The sequence below is a fragment of the Fringilla coelebs genome (genome assembly GCF_963513975.1).
Source record: "Fringilla coelebs genome assembly, chromosome: 2".
Taxonomy (NCBI): domain Eukaryota; kingdom Metazoa; phylum Chordata; class Aves; order Passeriformes; family Fringillidae; genus Fringilla; species Fringilla coelebs.
In genome coordinates, this window is record NC_140029.1 from 77,679,368 (window position 1) to 77,698,940 (window position 19,573).

At 36.6% G+C, this 19,573-nt stretch overlaps 1 protein-coding gene across 2 annotated transcripts in view; it reads right to left on the bottom strand.

Annotated features, from left to right (window-relative positions):
* CNTN5 (contactin 5) overlaps window positions 1-19,573 on the bottom strand; it is a gene marked incomplete at both ends in the record, with an annotated part of 310,341 nt that overhangs the window by 39,369 nt on the left and 251,399 nt on the right. For both annotated transcript variants that reach the window (XM_084200929.1, XM_084200928.1), the window contains one exon: window positions 8,133-8,253. In XM_084200929.1, coding sequence (XP_084057055.1) covers window positions 8,133-8,253 — 121 coding nt within the window. The remainder of the gene's footprint in view (window positions 1-8,132; window positions 8,254-19,573) is intronic.

The window sequence follows — 19,573 nt, forward strand, 5'->3', positions numbered from 1 at the left end:
TTGAAGGCCTTTAAGCCCAAGTGCTTGTCTTTAAGTTTTATTGGCAATATCACAACAGAAAGGAGCAGGGTGGTCAACCTAACCAGCAGTTCCTGCGTTAGATTTGCTCCGGGTCACTAGAGTTCTGAGGAAACATTACTTTTCAAAAAATAAAGGATAAGAGTGGATTTGTTGCTTAGATTGCTAGTTTTGCCAGTCTATAAGATGAATAGCTTTAACCTTTTTATTTTATTTTTAGACCACAAAATGTGTACTCAAACCACAGATTTAGTCACAAAGACTTTCATCCCTTCACACTACCGGGTTGTGCTCTGCTTCATTTCAACATCTTAGAGCTTGCAGGTAGATGTTTGATTGTTTGATCTCAATGCTCACATAACTTACAGCAGGCATGTACAGTGCATTTGGTTAGCTCTAAGGGCACAGTCTTAAAATACAGGTGCTATGTTATAGGAGGAAGCTGATTTTCATCCCAATTTTTGAAGAAACTTCCTTCCATGGTTTTTTGGTTTTTTTGGGGTTTTTGTTTTGTTTTGTTTTGTTTTTTAACTAATATTTATACTGGTCAAAGGATTTTCATTAGCTCCATATATGCTCATAATTTTCTAAGGGTATACAGAATTTATGCAGAGAATTAAGAGGGCTGGGCCTTATTTTCTTTACTCTTAAAAAATTACAGTGTTTGTTGACATCCATAACAATAGAAAACACAATTTGAGCAATAGGAGTGAAAAGGATAATAAAAGCAAACACAGTGAGTAAACAATTACTAAAATACCCAGAAAATAACTGGCATCTAAATATACTAAAATCCTTAAGTGTAGATGAATGAGACAGTACTGTAAACAAATTAAACTGTATGCTTAGAGAGCACAGGCCTATTTGTAGTGTAACTGACACCAATACATTATTTCTCCTAAAGTATATTTGATAGTAGATATGTAATATAAATCTATTTTATAAAGTACTTTCATTAAATTATGAAATCATAGAGTCATTACAGTGGGAAAAGACCTCTAAGATTATCAAGTCCAATCATTAACTTAGCCCCATTGTGTTAATCACCAATTCCTCAACCATGCACCCTTTGAACACTTCCACAGCTGGTGATTCCACCAATTCCCTGGGCAGCCTGTTCCAATACTACCCTGTCAGGGAAGAAATATTTCCTAATATCTAATCTAAAGCTCTCCAGGTGCAACTTGAGTCCATTTTCTCTTATCCTGATGCTTGTTACATGGGAGAAGGAATTGACCCCTGCCTCACTACAGCCTTTCAGTTAGTTGTAGAGTGATAGTCATCTCTCTCTCTCTCTCTCTCTCTCTCTCTCTCCCTATCTCTACCTCTATCATCTCTATCTCTCTAACTCTATATCTGCATGTATCTATGTATCTATGTATGTATGTATGTATGTATGTATCTATCTATCTATCTATCTATCTATCTAAAATATATATAAATTATTAAGGGGACTAGATGTGCTGAAACAATTTTTTATATGATCATTGATAAATAAATAAAAGGAAACATGAATAAACAATTTCTATGCATTTTATTTATTTGAAATATTATTTTCTGTTTTAGAAAATGATGCATGTCATTAGTTAGCACCTCAAACTCAAAACTTGAGTTAACTCTGCTGTGCTTTCCTGGCAGAGACCTCATGGTCATCTTAGCCATACTCTCCCAGGCTTAGTTTCCTTGTACTGTCAGCCCTCACTACCTTTGTTTACACTGTTGACTGCAGAAATTCAAACACTGAGTAAGTAATTTTGGGACTAGTAGTATTTGCTCCTTTGTGATTAGGCAGAGAAACTTTAAGGAAAGAAAGACTGGAGATGACCTTGTTGCTCCATAGATTGGCAGTGCATAATGCAGCATCCAGCATCTGTCTGAGTAGTTTGAAACCAATACAAACTTACTCTTTTACTTATAATGAATTGTAAACCAGCTTTGCAAGGCTAATTTGCGATTGAGAGTTGATGGAATTAATTTGAAAACTTAATGTTACTGAAACCAGTAATTTGTTATGATAAAAAGCTTTCATTTATTAAATAAGCATTAACATCCTGGAAACTTGGTGGCATTGATTAGGCACTGAAGCTTTCACAGATGTAAACCAAGCATTTTGATTCACAACTGTGTATTTCTAATTCAGTCATGATGCTTCTAAAAAGTGATGTCATGTATGAAATGGATAACTGGGAAAAATAACTATTCTGGTGTCTGTGATGTTATTATTGTCTCTACCAATATGGAAGTTTATATAGCAAAAATCACTCACTCTGTTCTAAATGTTTGAAGCACTGTCCCCATCCATATGAGATAAAGATTACAGCAGGTTTTGCACTGATCCTCTAATCTGAAAGAGACTCTGTTATTCCTGGAAACTGTTGCTGAGCCAGGATTGCTGCTCATCTCAGTGTATGTAAAAGTGTACCTGTAATTATGTGTACCTGCCTATACGAAGCCTCATGACGACCTCTGTGAAAGCAAGTTAGACTCCAGTGTGGTGTTCCCAACTTCCACTAATTTTCTTTGCTGAACTTTGCTGCAGATGTTTTTCTCCAGCCAACCCACCAAGCTTGCAGTAGAAAGAGCAAGGAATTTACAGTAAACAGCTTTGGTAGGACATTTTTCTACTCAAGCTTTTTTTTTCTTGCAGCCTATGGCAAAGCAGTGCTTCAAATGAATTCATTAGAAATTGACTGTTTTAAGAGAAAAGAGAGAGTTTTTGGTAAAGTAAATGTAAGAAGTAGCCTTTTGCTCTTATCTCTGACTTCTGCTGGCATTCTTCCAAACCTCCCAGTCACTGTATAATAGATTTTGTACCGATGAGTTAAATAAACAAAAACTGTAAGTAAAATACTGTGGCTAATTGAACCAATGCAGAGCAGTAAGGGTCAGCCCTTTCATGGTGTAAACATCTTTATGATAAAAGTATTTCTTGTTCTGAACATCACAGCAAAACCTAGTTGAAGCATAGGATCATATAGATATCCTTTGAAGTGAAAACATGAAAACACAGATAGCTTTGGATTTCAAGAGCATAACGGAAAATAGGAATGTAATTAGCCCTTTCTGGAACTTGTGCTTTAAAACACAAATTAATTCACCAAGCAGGCATTGTCTCAAGAAAAGCTGACATATTGCTGGCTACAAGATCACCTGAGACATCTGTGAGAGGCAGGTCTCTTGGCTGGTACTTGGGTGTTTGGTACCCATGTTTGGGATGATATCATTAGTGTCAGAACATGACATGCATATTTATCCTGTATCAGAGCCTTCTGCTTAGGTAATCACTTCTTTGTGAAAAATCAGAGACAACTCGATTAGTGGTGTGCCAATGTTAGGTGGAAGATCTGCCAAGCTCTAGCATTCTGCAGTTCTACTCCTCTGCTATTTAATATTCGCTGCAAGTTGAAGATCTGGGTGGATAAGTAAAGGCTGGTAGCTAGAAAATGCACAAAACATGGGAAAAGTATTCTTGGATTGATGTCAACAATGGGATTGGCATTCACAAAAATCATAAATCACTTCTACTTCTTAAATGACTCTTGTCTTCACGTGCAGAGGAAAACATTTGTTGACTGTGTAGTGAGCATCTGTATTCTCCTGTAAACATTCTTGTTTGCCTGGCAAACAGGTATTCTGTATTTCCTTGGATGAGCAAACAACAGAAGACATAAATGAAATGAAATCAGGTAATGACTTGGGTGTCAGGAACGTAAGTCCTTAAAGGTGATTTTTGTTGTAGTCATTCACTCCACTCAAACTATTTCTTTGATCATCAGGCATACAGAATTTCTGTCATGGGATTGCACTTGAGGCACCACATTTTTGCAGGCTTGGTGCTAGAATAGTTACCAGCTTCTGTGAAAAGCTGTTTTCTCTTCTAGATGTCCTTGAGATGTATCAGCATATATATCTTCTGCTATTATGGGCTCTGATGAGTCTCTTGCAGAAAATGTACCACTATCTCCATCTTTACCCCAATGGAGGGCAATCTGGTTCAGAGGGTGGCATGCCTGTTATTTAGCTTTTATAAATCTATTTAGCTTTTCCCTTTCCAGTAAACAGTTCAGCATATTGGCTTAAGCCATTGACAGAGGTTCACCTGAGGGAACCTCTATTCATTTTTACAGCAGGAGGCAATTCAATGAAAGAAGAAAATATTTTGGTTACTGGAAGTGCCCTAAATTGTGCCTTCCACATCCAGGTGCTCATTTGTTTGTCACCTGATTTCTGTGCTCCTGGCTCCTCTGCATTAGAAAGAGGCTTGAACATATCTTGATCCCACCTAGCAGCCACCTGCAGGTGTGGTATACTTTTAAGGAGAAAGTGTGATTTTGAGTCGTGGTCTGAGACAGATAAAAGGAGTTATCCTACTTCATAGATGAGCACTGCAGTTGCTGAGCTAAGTTGAAAATGATTGATATTGCCTCTTCTGCCTTAAATCAGTTCTGGCCTTTGATCTGAATCTTCTCTCATCCTCCCCATTTTCAGAGAGTAAAGGACTCTCTGGGGACCTCTACAGAATCAATGTGTGTATCCAGAGGGGATGGTGGATCTCAGCTGAATGGAAGATCATGAGGGTTTTTTTTTAGGCACAAAATAATAATAAAAAAACCTGTGATGATGAATTGCAAAAAATTTAGTAAAGCTGTATTTTGGAGACAAAATACTCCAGTCACTGGCAGAGCATCTTTTCCTAATGAAATCCACATTACTGGCAGCATTATAAAAAAAAAGCTAGGGACCACTAAAAAGTTTTTCTTGATTTAATATACATAGTTTAGTCACACTTTAGAGAACTTAGAGAAGTATTTGGAGGGTTTTTTGGGGCATTTAGCGCTGACAGAACTTGAATCCTGATTTTGTCCAAACATGACATAGAATGTTTGAAATGTTCCTGAAAGAGATTCACTAGGTCATAATCATTATTGAAAAAGTATTAGATGTGTTTTTCACTGCAAATTACCTAAATTCAAGACCTGTGAGGTAGTGAATTTGAAAATTTAAATTTTGAGTTTAAGAAATGTACAACACATTATAGAAAGTTGCAGAATAGAAACTTGCTGCTGTCTTTATTTCCTTTGTTTTTCAGACACACACACACACACACACACACATACACACACACACTTATATATGCAGTAAATTCAGGAATCTTCCTGCACCATTAATTACCTTCTTATGAGTAATTAGACTCAAAGAAATTGAGATTTACTTGGTACTGTGCATTCTCTGTTCTTTGTCTTGTCTTTCATTGGTGATATTTTTGGAATATAGCTTTCATTGTATAATGCAGAGCAAAGAAGAGCAACGGCAAAAATAGTGACATTCCCTGGCATATAATCAAAGGAACTTCCAGCAGAACAAGTAGTAAAAATGGTTTCAAAATAGATAAATATTATTTAAGGATACTCTATGTTTTCCACACAATAAATGATACTGAGACATTACACTTCCTTGAAAACACAGTGGTGAATGTCTGCCTGTTAAAGATCAGGATGTTAATTTCCAGCAACAGAAGTCTGCAAAGTTTGTTTCTGCTTCCTTCATCTGAGGAGGCTGCAGGGAGGTATAATACTGTTCCAAGTCACTTGTAATTAAGTGCTGAAAAAAAGTCCTTTGACTTAAAAATTGAGAACCAGTTGAATGCATACTTCAGTTTAAATTTAATCAATTTGCTAGTGGCAGTAATTCTGATATTCATGAATACCTAAAGGAGGGGGAATGAGATTATTTTAATTTAATTTATTTTCTATGTCCAATTTATTTCATGTAGAAACATTGTAAGAAGAACAATTTTTCAAGAAAAAATTACAATGATTTATTAAAATACCATATGAACCCTACAATAAAAGTAATGATTGAAATGGAGTTATATGCTGGTATGATATTATCAGTATTACCACTGGTATTTTCTGCAAAGACAAAAGGAGAGAAAGGTCAGAGCAAGGGTGTGCTTGTGCTGTAGGTTTGCTCATATCAATATGTATAGGAGTTCATATCAAAGCTCCTGCTTTCTCAGTTTGGCTTTGGGCTGTAACATTTAAAAGAAAAGGATGTTTTGTAATATGCATAAAATGAAATTATTTTGACTATAAACTGTACTGGAAATAAAGAATTTTTGGCTTTGGATTACAAACTTTACTGCAGGAGTTTTCTTCTTTCATAGAGGATGACTTCCTTTGTCAGGTGGAATTCTTGAGAGTTAACTGAAATATTTACTGAAACGTCTGTTTCTGTTGATATCTTCTCCTAAACAATGTCCAGTATCACTGAAAGCTAAACATAAAGAAATTTGAAAGGTGCTACAATTTGGGATCATCGGTGTCAAATTGCACACCACTATGTGCACTCTACAGGCTGAGATAGGGGAGAAAAAAAATTAGAGATACTGAAATAAAAATAAAGTTCCTGTAAAAGTATAAGGAGAGATAGATTAGATTCTTATAAATATTTTTGATTTTTGCACTGTTGATGTCTGTAAAGACTAGTCATTCAAAATTCTATGCTGAAGGTCCTTCAAACATTTTCTGCAACACAAAACAAAAATCTTGCTCTATCTTAAAATTATCCAATTGAAGAAACAAGAAAAGGAGAAAATTGTAATCAAAGTATATTTGAATTCAAATTCCACTACAAAGCAGTTATAGCTTTTACTTCAACAGCATGATGATATGGTGATGAGACTCACATAAATGAATCCTGATACTTCTTACAATGCCTTTTTTAAAATTTAATCTCAGACCTCTTCCTCAGAGAAGAATTTCATTTCTACAGGAATTTCAATAAACTAATTTATATAACCAGTATTCTTAAAAAATAATTGTCTGAGACAGACAACAAAAGGCCTTGCATAACCCAGAAGGATGAATCAGATTTCGTAAGGCAGCTAAAATGGTATTACATGGCTAGTCAGCTGAATACAACCATCCCAAAAGTGCCATAGCTCACAGAAATCCTCAAAGTGTCTTTATGGAAATATTTAACCATTACTTTCATGAAAAAATAAAGAGCCCTGCAGTCAGCCAGAAACATTTTTTATCATTTAAAACATATATTTACCCTAAGAATGGTGGATAGGAAGACGTCAAGTTTAAAGATACTGTGGAATGTGGTAAAATAAATATTTTTTAATTATAATACCCGAATAATTTTGATCTTTTTTTGTTATTTTTCAAATGTTCATAAAATATCTACCTTGATTTATTATTTTAAAAATGATTCATCCACAGCACGGCTACCCAGCTGTGCTACCTAGCAGGGATCCATCTCTCTTGGCATTGCAGGAGCCTCCAGTCATGATGCCAGTAAGAGAACTGCAAATCCTCAGATCCCCTCAGGCACTGAGCACAAGTGTCTCTGTGAGTGTGTGTGAGTGTGTGTATGGCTGTGTGTGTGAGTATGCACACATGCACACACCCCTAGTGCAGAATGCAGAAACATGGAATTGGCTTAATGGAATTGACATCCTCGGTACGATCTGGGATCCTTCAGGAAAAGGACCCTGAGTTCCTGCGCATAATCAGGAAGGTTCAATGACAGGTGAAACAATTTAACAGATTATAGGACTGGGGCATAAAGATGCAGTAAAAAATTGGCGGTAACAATTCCATGTGTGTAAAAGCCCAATTTCTTGTCATATTATGGAGCTTTTGCTTCATTGTTCATATCTATAATTTTACAAAAGGCTGCATGGGCACCCCTCTTAGGAAATGAATGAGTGTTCCTAAACTGCTAAAGCAGAAAGCATGGCTTGACCATAGGATGAAATGCAAAACATCAAATAGAATAGCAAAAACTCATTATACCTACCTTACACAGGTCTGTGAAGGCTAATTGTCTGCATTTTAGCTAATCTGGTATACCTTTTGTGCTGTTACCTCTCTTAAAACTGTCTATTAACCCACTGTCTTTTGTTTCTCTCTGCAGTGTCTGCAGGTCAGCTTATGTTGAAGCTCCTTTCAAAGACAGCAGGTTAATCACAAATGGCTTCAATAACATAAAACTTGAGGACCATTGCCTAGCAGAGACGTGCCCGAAGCTCACGCATTTAAAAGTCCCTGGTAGAGGTGTGTGTGGTGACTGTGTTTTCAGGGAAGAACCACAAGCATACTCACCCCTAACAAGAAGCTCTGTCTCATCTGACATGGTGTCCGCTGCCGTCTGGACCCTGCAACCATATCTGCCCGCGTGCATCAGGAGGATGTTCCTGATCATTAAATCTGCAGAGGACGCTTGCTGAAACAGGGATGAAGTGCCAGTTTAAAACTCAGTAAATCTGTGTTCAAGGTAGTTCACAAGGGTGTTTTTTGCACAGTCTGAGCAACTCTTGAATGCAGCTTTCATCTTACAAAATGTATGTGTCCTAATACCCTCTTGTGAGGATTATCAGAACAGTGCATTTACACAATTATTAGTAGGGATTAAAGAAGAGCATTTCAGGTTTTTAATAACTTTGACTTTGCTTAAAGCACATTGTGCATATTTGCATGTTCAAAGGGAATTATTTCAACTAGCACAAAGAAATTCATTAAGGAGATGAACAGAAATATTTTGGATGCTATCCGTGGTATTAAAAAAGTCCTCTTAGAAAATAAGAACTTTTTTTCTCTCCCTCTTTACTGTAATGCAGTGACATTTGGAATATGTCTTGCTACTGTGCTAAAATTAAGATTACTTGAAAGATAATATTGATTCATTTTTTATTAATAGAGAGGAAGTTAATGCTAAATATGAATGAGAAAATATTATATGATTCCCATCGTTTCTGATGAAATACGTATGTATTTAATGCTGAAAAGTGCAAAATATATATAGAGAAAGTAAAGAGAGAACCAGTCCAAATTTCTATGTTTTAGAACTTTAGCCAACAGTCATTACAATTCCCCAAAATTCACTTTAAAAAACAATAGGCATTTCCTTTCTCAGATTTGGTCTACTTTGCTAACCAAGAAAACACTGACTTTCTTTCCTTGAACTGTATGTTTCTATCCCATTCAGTGGTTCTAATTTGAGTAATTTTGATCATGAGTGAATAGAATGGTACCCTGCATTCAAAATAAAATATTTCTAGGGTACTTGAATTGATATTTCTCCAGCTGTGCTGGAAATCTGTCACTGAATTTACCTAGATTCATACTTGCTTGTTTCTTGGCTTATACTTATTCTGTGCTCATGTAGACACACTCAGATCTTTATCCTTATTCATTAGCAAGTTATGAGCTCCCTCTTTATAACCAGTCATTCATATGTGCATGACCTTGTTCTTCATGGGATTGAATTTCTTGTCTGTTCCCATCTGTTATTTTCATCATCTGCCACATTGGTAAAATGTCCAGTTTGTACCATACAGTCGTCATTTGCATACTTCTTTTTTTTTATGCCAAGGTCATTAATGACAAGATGAAATAGGATTCATTTCAAGATCCAATCTTCTATAATTTAGTTTTTTCTTTTTAGGCAGAAGAGTTCCTTTGCAGCACATCTTGGCACACTTCTTCAGTCAATCTTCTCTTCATTTGCATTTCTTGAACTAACTTGTTGTAATATCCCATGTAGCATCAAGGCAAAATCTTTACCAAAGGATATTCAAATGCAAAGAAGAAAAAGGAAGGTGGAGACATTAAGGTGCCTCTGAGGCCAAAGTGAATGTGGGCATGATCTATAGCTTAATAACCCTGTAGATCTAAGAGCATGATTACCATGGGAGTGTTTTGCCTTCTGAAGTGGCCTAGGTAATGATGTTGCTGAAGGGAAGATAGTCAGACCAGTCAGGCCATAATGCAATTCTTATAGTCTTGCTCTGGCATATGAGAAATCACAGCAGGGGAAATGGATATCTCAGTACTCTACAGCTCGAAATGCAAAAGAAGAGCACACACCTATCAGGAGTCAAATTCAGGATATAAATTTGTTTAAGTTGCATAACAGTAGCATTTACTAGCAACTATTAAAACAGGTTGCTCGAGATAACTAGTGATCTTGGTACAAAGATTCAGTTACATAAAGGATAAGACCAGAATCAGTCCACATTTGTCCTCTCTTGAGGGTAATTTACATCTAATGTGTGTTTTGTTGTTAAGTGTGAGAAACAGCATAATGGATAGCAACTGTCCATTTTCATTGTTCAGGAGCTGTTAAAAGCCTCAGCTGTCACTCTAACTTCCAGAGGGTTCATGAATGTAAAAATCCTAGTATTCTTATCAGGAAGAAAAAATGTATTTCATCTGCACACCTGTGTAACTGGGCAGACAAGCATCAATTGAAAGAATCATTGCTGTAAATGGAGAGCAGTGCAGTGCAATAGATCTCTATGAAACACTTTTATTACAGCATAACAGGATGTGCAGCCAGCATTCCTGCGGATGTGTGAGTGGATTAAACACTGACTGTGTTTAATACAGATAGGGATATGCTCAGACACTGGATTCTTGATAGTAATCAAGAAAATAACGACACATTTTAGCTTCCATTTAGACAAGTAGGAGATGTGTTTGACCAGGGACTCTAAAAAAATACTGCATTAGTGCTGTTCTGTGGCATGTATAAAGTGGTCTTCATTAATTTTACAGACTTTTCCAAGTCTTGGAAGACAAATGGTTTGTTGATCAGTTTATCCTGTAATGAGAGGCTCTAGGCCACAAAAAGGTCTGGGGGAGGTTAAACTTATGTGCTGACTTACTACATCTCAAGAAAAATTCTGCACCTTGTCATTGTAGTTGCTACTTAAACTTGAATGATTACAATCCAGTTGAAAAAAAAAAAAGCCTTACTAAGTGGGAATACAGCAGAGACTACATTAAGAAGAATATCTAAGGTCAGAAACTTTCTTGTGCTTTTAGACTTCTGTCAGTGGAAAAACACATCATGCTTCAGCAAAGCAGAGACATTCACTTCCCGGGTGGGAAAGACAAAAACTGGGTGATAGGAATGCAAACAATGTAGGAAGGCCTCTCTCACCTGGGCTAACATGATTTAGTTCAGCCTGGTGAATCACCAACTTTGTGATCGCAATTTTGTTTAAAGACAAAATTAGTGGCATTTAAATTTCTTTGTCTAGGTCTAAATTTTGATGCTATTAAGTTATGTTTTTAAAAGCTGCCTTTTATTTTACTGATTTTAGCTCTTTCTTTAAAGGGAATATTTTGCAAGAAGTGCGTTATTTCAAATTAGCAGTTTATTAGAAAATTCCATATTCCTTGGTGTTGCATCATGTATTATCCACAGAACCAAGTATCAGTATCTTAATCTCAGCATAAACTTCTACTGTGTGAAATGTAGATTGTATTTAACTGAAGCTAAAATTTAAAAAAAAAACCAACAAAACTGAGAGGTTGAAAAAACAACTTTTACTGATCTTCAGGAAAGCTAAGAGTAACCTTCAAGGTCAATATCAGCTACAGACTTGCTGTACACTGTTGATTTTCATTAAGTAGCAAATAAATAATAATAGAGCTCAGAATTCTATCTGTCATGACTAATGTTTCCCTCCAGGATTACAAATTATTGTACCATTCATATTATGCTCCCAAGCATCCCATTTATCTAGATCTGGGCAGCTCCAATGCTGAATGGTACGTCAAGCTATGGCTCTGTCTGCTTCAGCATGGTATGTTGTCTGAGGTCACAGTCATGTCTGCAATGTATCTAATTAGCTGTACATTAGTTGTACGTATTGCTTGAAGCTATTTCTTTTTCAAAAGTTGGTGCCATCGATGCAATAGGATTTGCTTTGGATGTGGAAATACTTCCCCAAATTCAAAAAGGCTCCAAAGAACACATAACATGCATTCTTTTGCACTCATTGCCCCAATATTTGGGGGATTTGCAGAAACAAAAAAACCTAAACAAGCAAAAAAAAAAAAAAAAGGCAATTTTCAGAGAATTTTCTGTTGGAGAATTAATAATTCTTCAGCCATCTCAAATACCCACAGAGAGGAGCTTGTGTGTGTATTTTTTTTCTCTTTCCATCTCATAAATCTTAAGAGGTTGTTGTGGGAGCCTGGACTGATACTAGTTAATTACCCAATCAATCACTTAACTGCCTAGGTGCAGAAGGTGTGCACACCATCACCAGAGGCTACAGCTGCATGTTGGGTAAGATAAGGGAAGCGGCTGACAAGAGGCAGATCCTGCAAATTGGAGTCCTACATTTTATCATACTAAAGTCCTTACAGCAGTGGCTAGCTGTGGAAATTCCCTTCCAGAGAAGTGGCAGGACATTCGCACACAGCCTGACGGAATTCACCCCTTCTGGTGGGCCATAATTGGCTCAGTTTTACTGATGTAAGAGGCAGCTGTGATGTCTTAGTCTTAGAATTTGTCATAAACCATCAGACTGATGAAGAGTCCCATGATTCAAAGTATTACATCGTCCAGTGTAAAACTCCCTGCACCAGGAGAGGTACTTGGCCATGCCCACCCAAACCTGGGTAAATATAAACCCAGTGGATTTTGTGTTTCGCCCACTCCTCATGGCTCAAGACAGTGACAATCACTTTGACTAGAGTGGGACGCTCACCACTGAGAAGACCAGAAGAGAATCCATTGGTGACATATTTCCTGTCTCTCTGTCATTCTCTTTCTTTCCCTGCTCCCACTCTCTTTTCCTATTTCTTTCTCTTTATCTCCCTTTCTCCCTCACATTTACTGTTAAATAAAAATCCATACTAGTGACTTTGACATATGGTCTCGTTTGCACCTCAGTTTGGGCAATGACATCTCTCTCATTTTAATAACCAGATCTTAACAGTTGTGATTTGCTTTGCAATAAACAACTTTTACATATGTTTCTTCCCTAAACTGAAGAGAATTAAACTTATTCTTCCTGTGAGAGTGAGTTCATTGTCCCGAGCCAGTTGCTAGGAAACCTGTTACCCTCTCCATTCATTCGCTGAGTTTTTATCTCTGAACCAAGGTGGTCCATTCAGTGTATCCAACCTTTTCTACTGAAGAATTTGTAAAATTCAAATTTCTAATCAATTTCTAAAGACTGCACAATTTCTAATTTGCCTGCATTTGAAATGGAGCTCCCAGTAACACCTAAAGTCTTTTGTTACTTTCTCCCTATCTCTTCCATGAAAGAATTACACTTGGGTTGATTATTACATAATTTATGACATACGCTTAAAATACAAAATCATGTGGAAAATCTATATGAAATATCATGATTTTGTCATTGTATCAAACCCAGCTTTCATTTACTCTGCCTCCAATGCTGCTCATTTTCCACATTCATTGTCATACTTCCCTTCTGCTCTCCAACCGCAGTTCTTTGAATGCAGCTCTGATTTATCTTGGAAAGAGAGACAAAAAGCCAAAGAAGTTCATGGTACTGGGTAGTCAGTAGAGATGACTGTTGACCACAGCTCTCAACTTCTGCACTGCAAGGGCTTGAGGACTGCCCAGTACTGTGCAGAGGATTCAGGCTGTGAACTCAGCCTGGACAACGTGTGGTCAAAACTGTCTCTTTGCCTGGGAAGAATGTGTCTAAAGTGGGTAACGAGAATATTACAAATGATCATGATTCAACAGAAGCTTAAATCAAAGGGAAGAAAAGAATGGGCAAACACTGACTGTCATTGTAGGAAAGCTTTTATGATGAAAGCTAAAGAGGAGTTTGGGCCACTTCTTTACTATGGCTACAGGGGTTTATCGAGGTTTGCTGCCTGTCATCTAAATCTCTTGACAGTGAGAGGTGAGGATGCTTTACTACAAAGTGGTTTTTATACAGAAGAGTGTGTTTGGGAGGTACTAAATGCCTAAAAAGATTCTATTGTTTAAACTGAGAACAACAAAACAGTGTTGTGTCGAGTAAAAAGGACTGAGATTTGATCCTAAACAAGAATGACCTGGGTTGTTAATGATAGCTTTTTCAATTTAAATTATCATGTAAAATATATCTGTGTTTTTATATGTAACACACAGGTTAGGTGAATTCCTAACTCATATATTACTTCATTTAGAAAAATAGTCTTTATTAATGAAATTCAGTTAGATTTAATTGAAAAAATATATAACAGTCTGGTTTTGCTACATTTGAATGACAATGGCGGATTTTTTTGGTGAGTTTATCTGAAGTAAGCAAATGATTTTACAGAATAACCTTATGGCAGTGTTATCTTTGTACTATCAACAGTAAGTGAGGACCAGCAATACAATATTCCTTTAAATAATACTGAAAATTTATATGTACATTATGATGGACTGTTGTCTTCAAGCCAAATTCTGTCCATATTCTGTTTAGGACAATTTAATACCATTTTCAGGCAAATTCTCAGGTTTGAACATATCAGCTACATCTGTCTACTTCTTGTGATGATTAAAAATTGCAAACATTTAATCTGAGAAGCAGCAGATTTCTTTGTTGATATATTGGTAATGGAAAATTATATTCTGAGCTCTGTCTTTTAATCATATAAACACATTTGGAAGAAAGAAGATGAAATCATTATCAGTTTTGTTGTGATCAATGGTATGAGGCAGGATAATAATGGTAATATATCCAGGCTGATGCAGACTGACTCAGGCATACCTGATAAAACATAACTTGCATTTCCCCTTTCTACAAGAAGTTAAAATGATATCTTTAGGTTTGTGAATCCTTAAGAATCATGTGGGGGGAGTGCAGGCTCTTTCAGTGGCACTATTTATGAATAGTTTGCATAGACATGGCAAGAATTATGAAAAGAGTTGTTTTGGTGAGTACTGGTGGCTTTGAGTAGATGCCAGAGAGTGATGGAGTGTTGAGAGTGGAGAGGGAGAACTTGAATAAACTTGAAATGCTTCAAATGCATTTCAAGTGCATCCTGACTGCTACAAGTGAGTTTGATTAATTTTAATGAATAAAGGTAGAAAAAGAGACGAAATTAAAAGAATATCAGCTGTCAGGTGGTCTGTCATGTACTGGGGTAGTTTTGTGAAATCAAGGGATTAACAAAAACATGGAAAAAACACTGAAAATGGGAAGGAATGAGAAAAGAGATGGGATATGAAATGACAAGCTTCAGGACAGAGACGCCCACTATGTTTCTGATGCTAAATTCCTATTCTGTATTTGAGATTTTATTACCATGAGAAAAAAGGAAGAAGAGACTTCTAGAGGCTCCCTCCAGTGCAGTAGGTGACAATGAAAATGATGATTAGTTTTGCTGGTTTTTTTTTTTCCCTTAGTGTTATATCATTTTATTTGGAACCTACTTACACTTCCTATTTGTTAATATTCATTGGAATATGTTTTTTAAGAGCAGCTGTTACACAATGATTGTTTGTTAAGATTCTTAGTATGTATATTGTTGGATAACATTTATGAAGTATTTATGTGAACATTATCTTCTGTGCTGCGTTTTGTGTCTTGGTTTACCAAACAAGAGAAAAAGAAAGGGGGCAAGAAGTAGAGGTGAGCTTCAGGACAGTGAAAGGTTCTTCCCATGATACTTTTCTGTGACAACACAATTGAGGTTTGCAGGTGCAAGGCCTCAAGAATAAAACCAAAAGATTGGGAATGTAAGAACTGAAATGGAGAAGTACTTCCAGTAAGGCTTTGGAAAGCACTGCCACAGCAGCTGGGGAGAAAGGCTGCAGAGCTGCAAGTGTAAAATAGCCAGCAGAGCTTTAAATGGAGGCTTCTTTAGGAACTGATATTGATCAGTTGTTCAAGCAATCGACTCTGCTGTTATAGCCCAGATTAACACTGTGCCAAGCAGTTAAATGATCCATCAGCTCCAAGTAAACAGAGGGAGGAATGGACTGTCATGAAATGTCTTTTATTTATCCCAAGGTTTTTTGCTTTAGAATGCTTCTTGTAAACAAGGAAAGGTACAAAATACCACGATGGAACAAATCTGTAAAATTTATCTGACAGTATTTCCTTACTTATTAAAATAATTTTTTAATAGAAATTGGTCAGGAATGTTAAGAGGCTCACATTTTCCAAAATTATTAGTTATCTCCCTTGCCTAAAATAAAATTAAATAGAAGAGTTCAGAGAATTTTTAAGGTTGGAAAAGACCCTTAAAATCATCGAGTCCCACCATTAACTCAGCATTGCTGTGTTCACCCTTAAACCACATTCCCAAGTGTCATATCCACATTCCTTTTGAACATTTCCAGGATTAGTGATGTCACCAATTCCTTGGACCTGTTCCAATGCCTGACCAATTGCAGTGAAGAAATCTTTTCTAACCTCTAATCTAAATTTTCTCTGGTGCAACCTAGTCGCTTCCTCTCAGCCTGTCACTTGTTATCTGGGAAAGGAAAACTAATTCCCACCTTGCTAGATCCTTCTTTGAAATAGCTGAAGAGGGCAAGAAGATCCTCCTCAGCTTCCTTTTCTCCAGGCTAAAAGAGATTAGATGTTGCTCATTGTCTCTGCCCCTTACTCTCTATTAACAGCCAAAGCCACAAGCACTTGTATGCAACAATTTACACACATTTTGACTCTAGGAAAAGTTTGGAGTGTCTCTTCCTTAACACAGCATCAAATAGATTCAATCAGTTCATTAGAACTGTCTATATCCTGGAAGAAACACATGGTAAAATGCTGTGGTCTTCTTTGTGCTTGGATTTTGGTTTGTAGTCCAGAAATCCTTCTTTTATTCAGTACACCATCTAATTTACAGCAGCTATTTATTACCAAAGGAGAGGAATTTTTTTTTTTTTTTTTTTTTTTGGTTTAAACTGCTCCTGATTGCTCAAATAGGCAACTGCTGTAGCATGACAAGTGGGCATAACCTGGTAATGAGCCCAGGGCTGAAATATCTAGAGATTAGAGTTGACAGTAATGGCTGTGTTCAGCCTCTTCCATCAGCAGGAAAGGATTGCAACAGACAGTGAAACAAATTGGTGGCAATGATGCTGATATGGCAGCTTTGCCCTGAACAGAAATTCACTGTGCATAGAGCTTGTTGTCTTCTGCAAGGCTTCTGACAGCTATTGCTGTTTTCCTTATGTGGGGGGCAGTCGGGGTGTTCTATAAAATCCCTGTTTAATTAACCTTGTTTGGGTTTACATCCAATAAAGAGGAAAGACATTATTATTAACAGACTGCTGTTTTAATTGATTTCATGTAGCGTAGAACTTAGTTCTCCCTATTTAGAAATGCTTGGGAAATTTTAATCTTAATTCTTGAATATGATAAAAGTACCACAAGAAATTAGGGAGTGACTTGAAAATACAAGGAAAGATGTAGATTTATGCATTGTCCAGAATTCTAGGTTATCAAATTGAAGTCTCCAGTACTAGGCTGGAATTAAATGCATTGTCCAACCTGTATCTGCTGTCCTGTTTTGAAGTCAAACAGTAGATTTCCGTTCACTTCCATGTGAACAAATAACCATTGTAAAATACAACACGACAAGTCGTACTTATTACTTCCCCTGGTGGCAGTTTCAGCTAAGATCAAAGACCAAGAACATATTCAGACCAAATCCCTTTTCTGAGTCTGAAAAGTCAAGGTGAGGGACATTAAGAGCAATGCTGTTGCTTACCCGTGAGTGGATAACCACAGTAAATCATTTTGTTGGCTGCTATAAAAAAAGTATCAGCCTTCAAGCACAGAGTTGGAATTATGATAGTTGGATGAAAATCTACTGAAAAAAACTGATCTTTTCAGATGAAAAGGAGATATGTCTATGAGAAGATTAAGGTCAGTAGAGATTTTAGGAGAAAACATTTTGAATAGAATTTTGACTAGGACTTCTACATTTGGCACAAGGGACAGAAAATCAAAGTTATCCCAATAAAAACAAGCAAGTCTATACTTTCTGAGTTCATTGCATATGTGTCACTACAAGAAAATTTTGGAAATTCAGACTTTCCTGAAATTTTTTTTTTCTATTACACAGATTATCCCTCACAGAACCTAAAATATTATCAAGTCTTTTGCTACACAAAATGAGACTTTACCAATGCCAGAGGATTCTGGTTTTATATAACCCTTGGCATTCTTGCTTTTCCACCAAATGTACTGTGAAGTTACATATACACATAATTTGGGATGTTTTCTTTTCCTAGACTTCTATCTGCAGTCATTCCAGTGAAAATCACCTGGTCCATTTTCCTTAATATTCACTTCATGCACCAGTTGATATCCTTATCACACTTAACTTTCTGCCAGGCAAATCCTTGAAGTACCTAAATTGGTATGGACACTAAATCATTGATAACTCAGCAAAAAAGAATAGCAAAAATACCTTCAATTTGTTTGAAAAATTACTTCTCAGTATGAAAAATTATAACAGCTCTTTTTTGGTACAAAAGCTACTGATATAATTTCAAAACAAAACCAGTAATATTTATCAGTAAGATAAGATTTTCTTTTTAATTGTAGTCGCTAGGGATCATGCAATTCTAGTAAATGAAAATTTATCTACAGCCCAAATAGATGTTACTTTTGATAGCTTTTACAACACTGCATTAAGCATCAGGATGCTCATCATACTTAACACTTGGGTTTGCCACAGTGAAAGTATGAGCACTGCAACCAGTGATGAGAAGTTTACAGTGGTTTTATTATTAGCAAAAGCCATTTAAATAATGTTTAATTTATCAGGCTTTAAAACAAATAACCAAACTGCAGGCAAGTCTGAAAATATTTTTATATGATGAAGTATCAGCATATGGACAAAAAATGGACGTATAATTCTGTGACTTCATGCACACAGAAGCTATTAATTTTCTTAAATGTAATCCATTAAAAAGCATTTTTTTCAGCATCAACTCATGCAATTTTGAAGTGTTTCATTCAGAAGAGCAATATAAGGGATATAGATAGAACTCTGTCAGACTTCAAGTTCCTCTTTTCTCTATTCATAAACCTGTGGCTTTAACTCATTGTGTATCTCAGCTTTGAAAATGGATAGGTTAAAGGAGATTACATGACAGCAAAAAAGGAGTTTTTTTTTCCTTTGTCTCCAGTACCAGGTCATGCTTTAGATTTTAGTGAAGCAAAGAAATGCATTTTTAACCTTTTGATTAATTTCTCATTCTCATGTCGTTAACAGAAATGATAATGAGATACAATTGACAACATTCCACAAAGGAGTAGGTATAGGAATTGTGTCAAAACACACAAAAAAATTCCTGTATTACCACAGTTTTTATTACCACTTTCAAGATTTGCATCACTCACCGATCCAGCTTCATTTCAGGACAATGAAAAAAACCAAGATATTTTAGCCACTACTTTATGAGAGGTTTGTTCAGCCTGGAGGAGACTGAGGTGAGACCAAGTTCCCATCTGCTTCCTTATTAGGGGAAGCAAAAGGGATAGGTGGAGATCTCGTCACATTTGTGACAAGACCCAAGGCAATGGCCTGAAGTTGTGTCAGAGCCTGACAGAGTTCAAGAAGTGATGGAACAGCACTCTCAGGCACATGGTGTGACTCTTGGGTGTCCTGTGCAGGGCCAGGAGTTGGACTGGTGATCCTTGTGTGCCCCTTCCAACCCAGCTTGGTCTGTGGTTCTGTGAGTAGTACTATTTTCACTTAGTAAAGGAGCAGTAACACTCCAGCAGCACAGTTAGGAGGATGTCATAAACTCAAATAGTTGGTTAAATCTA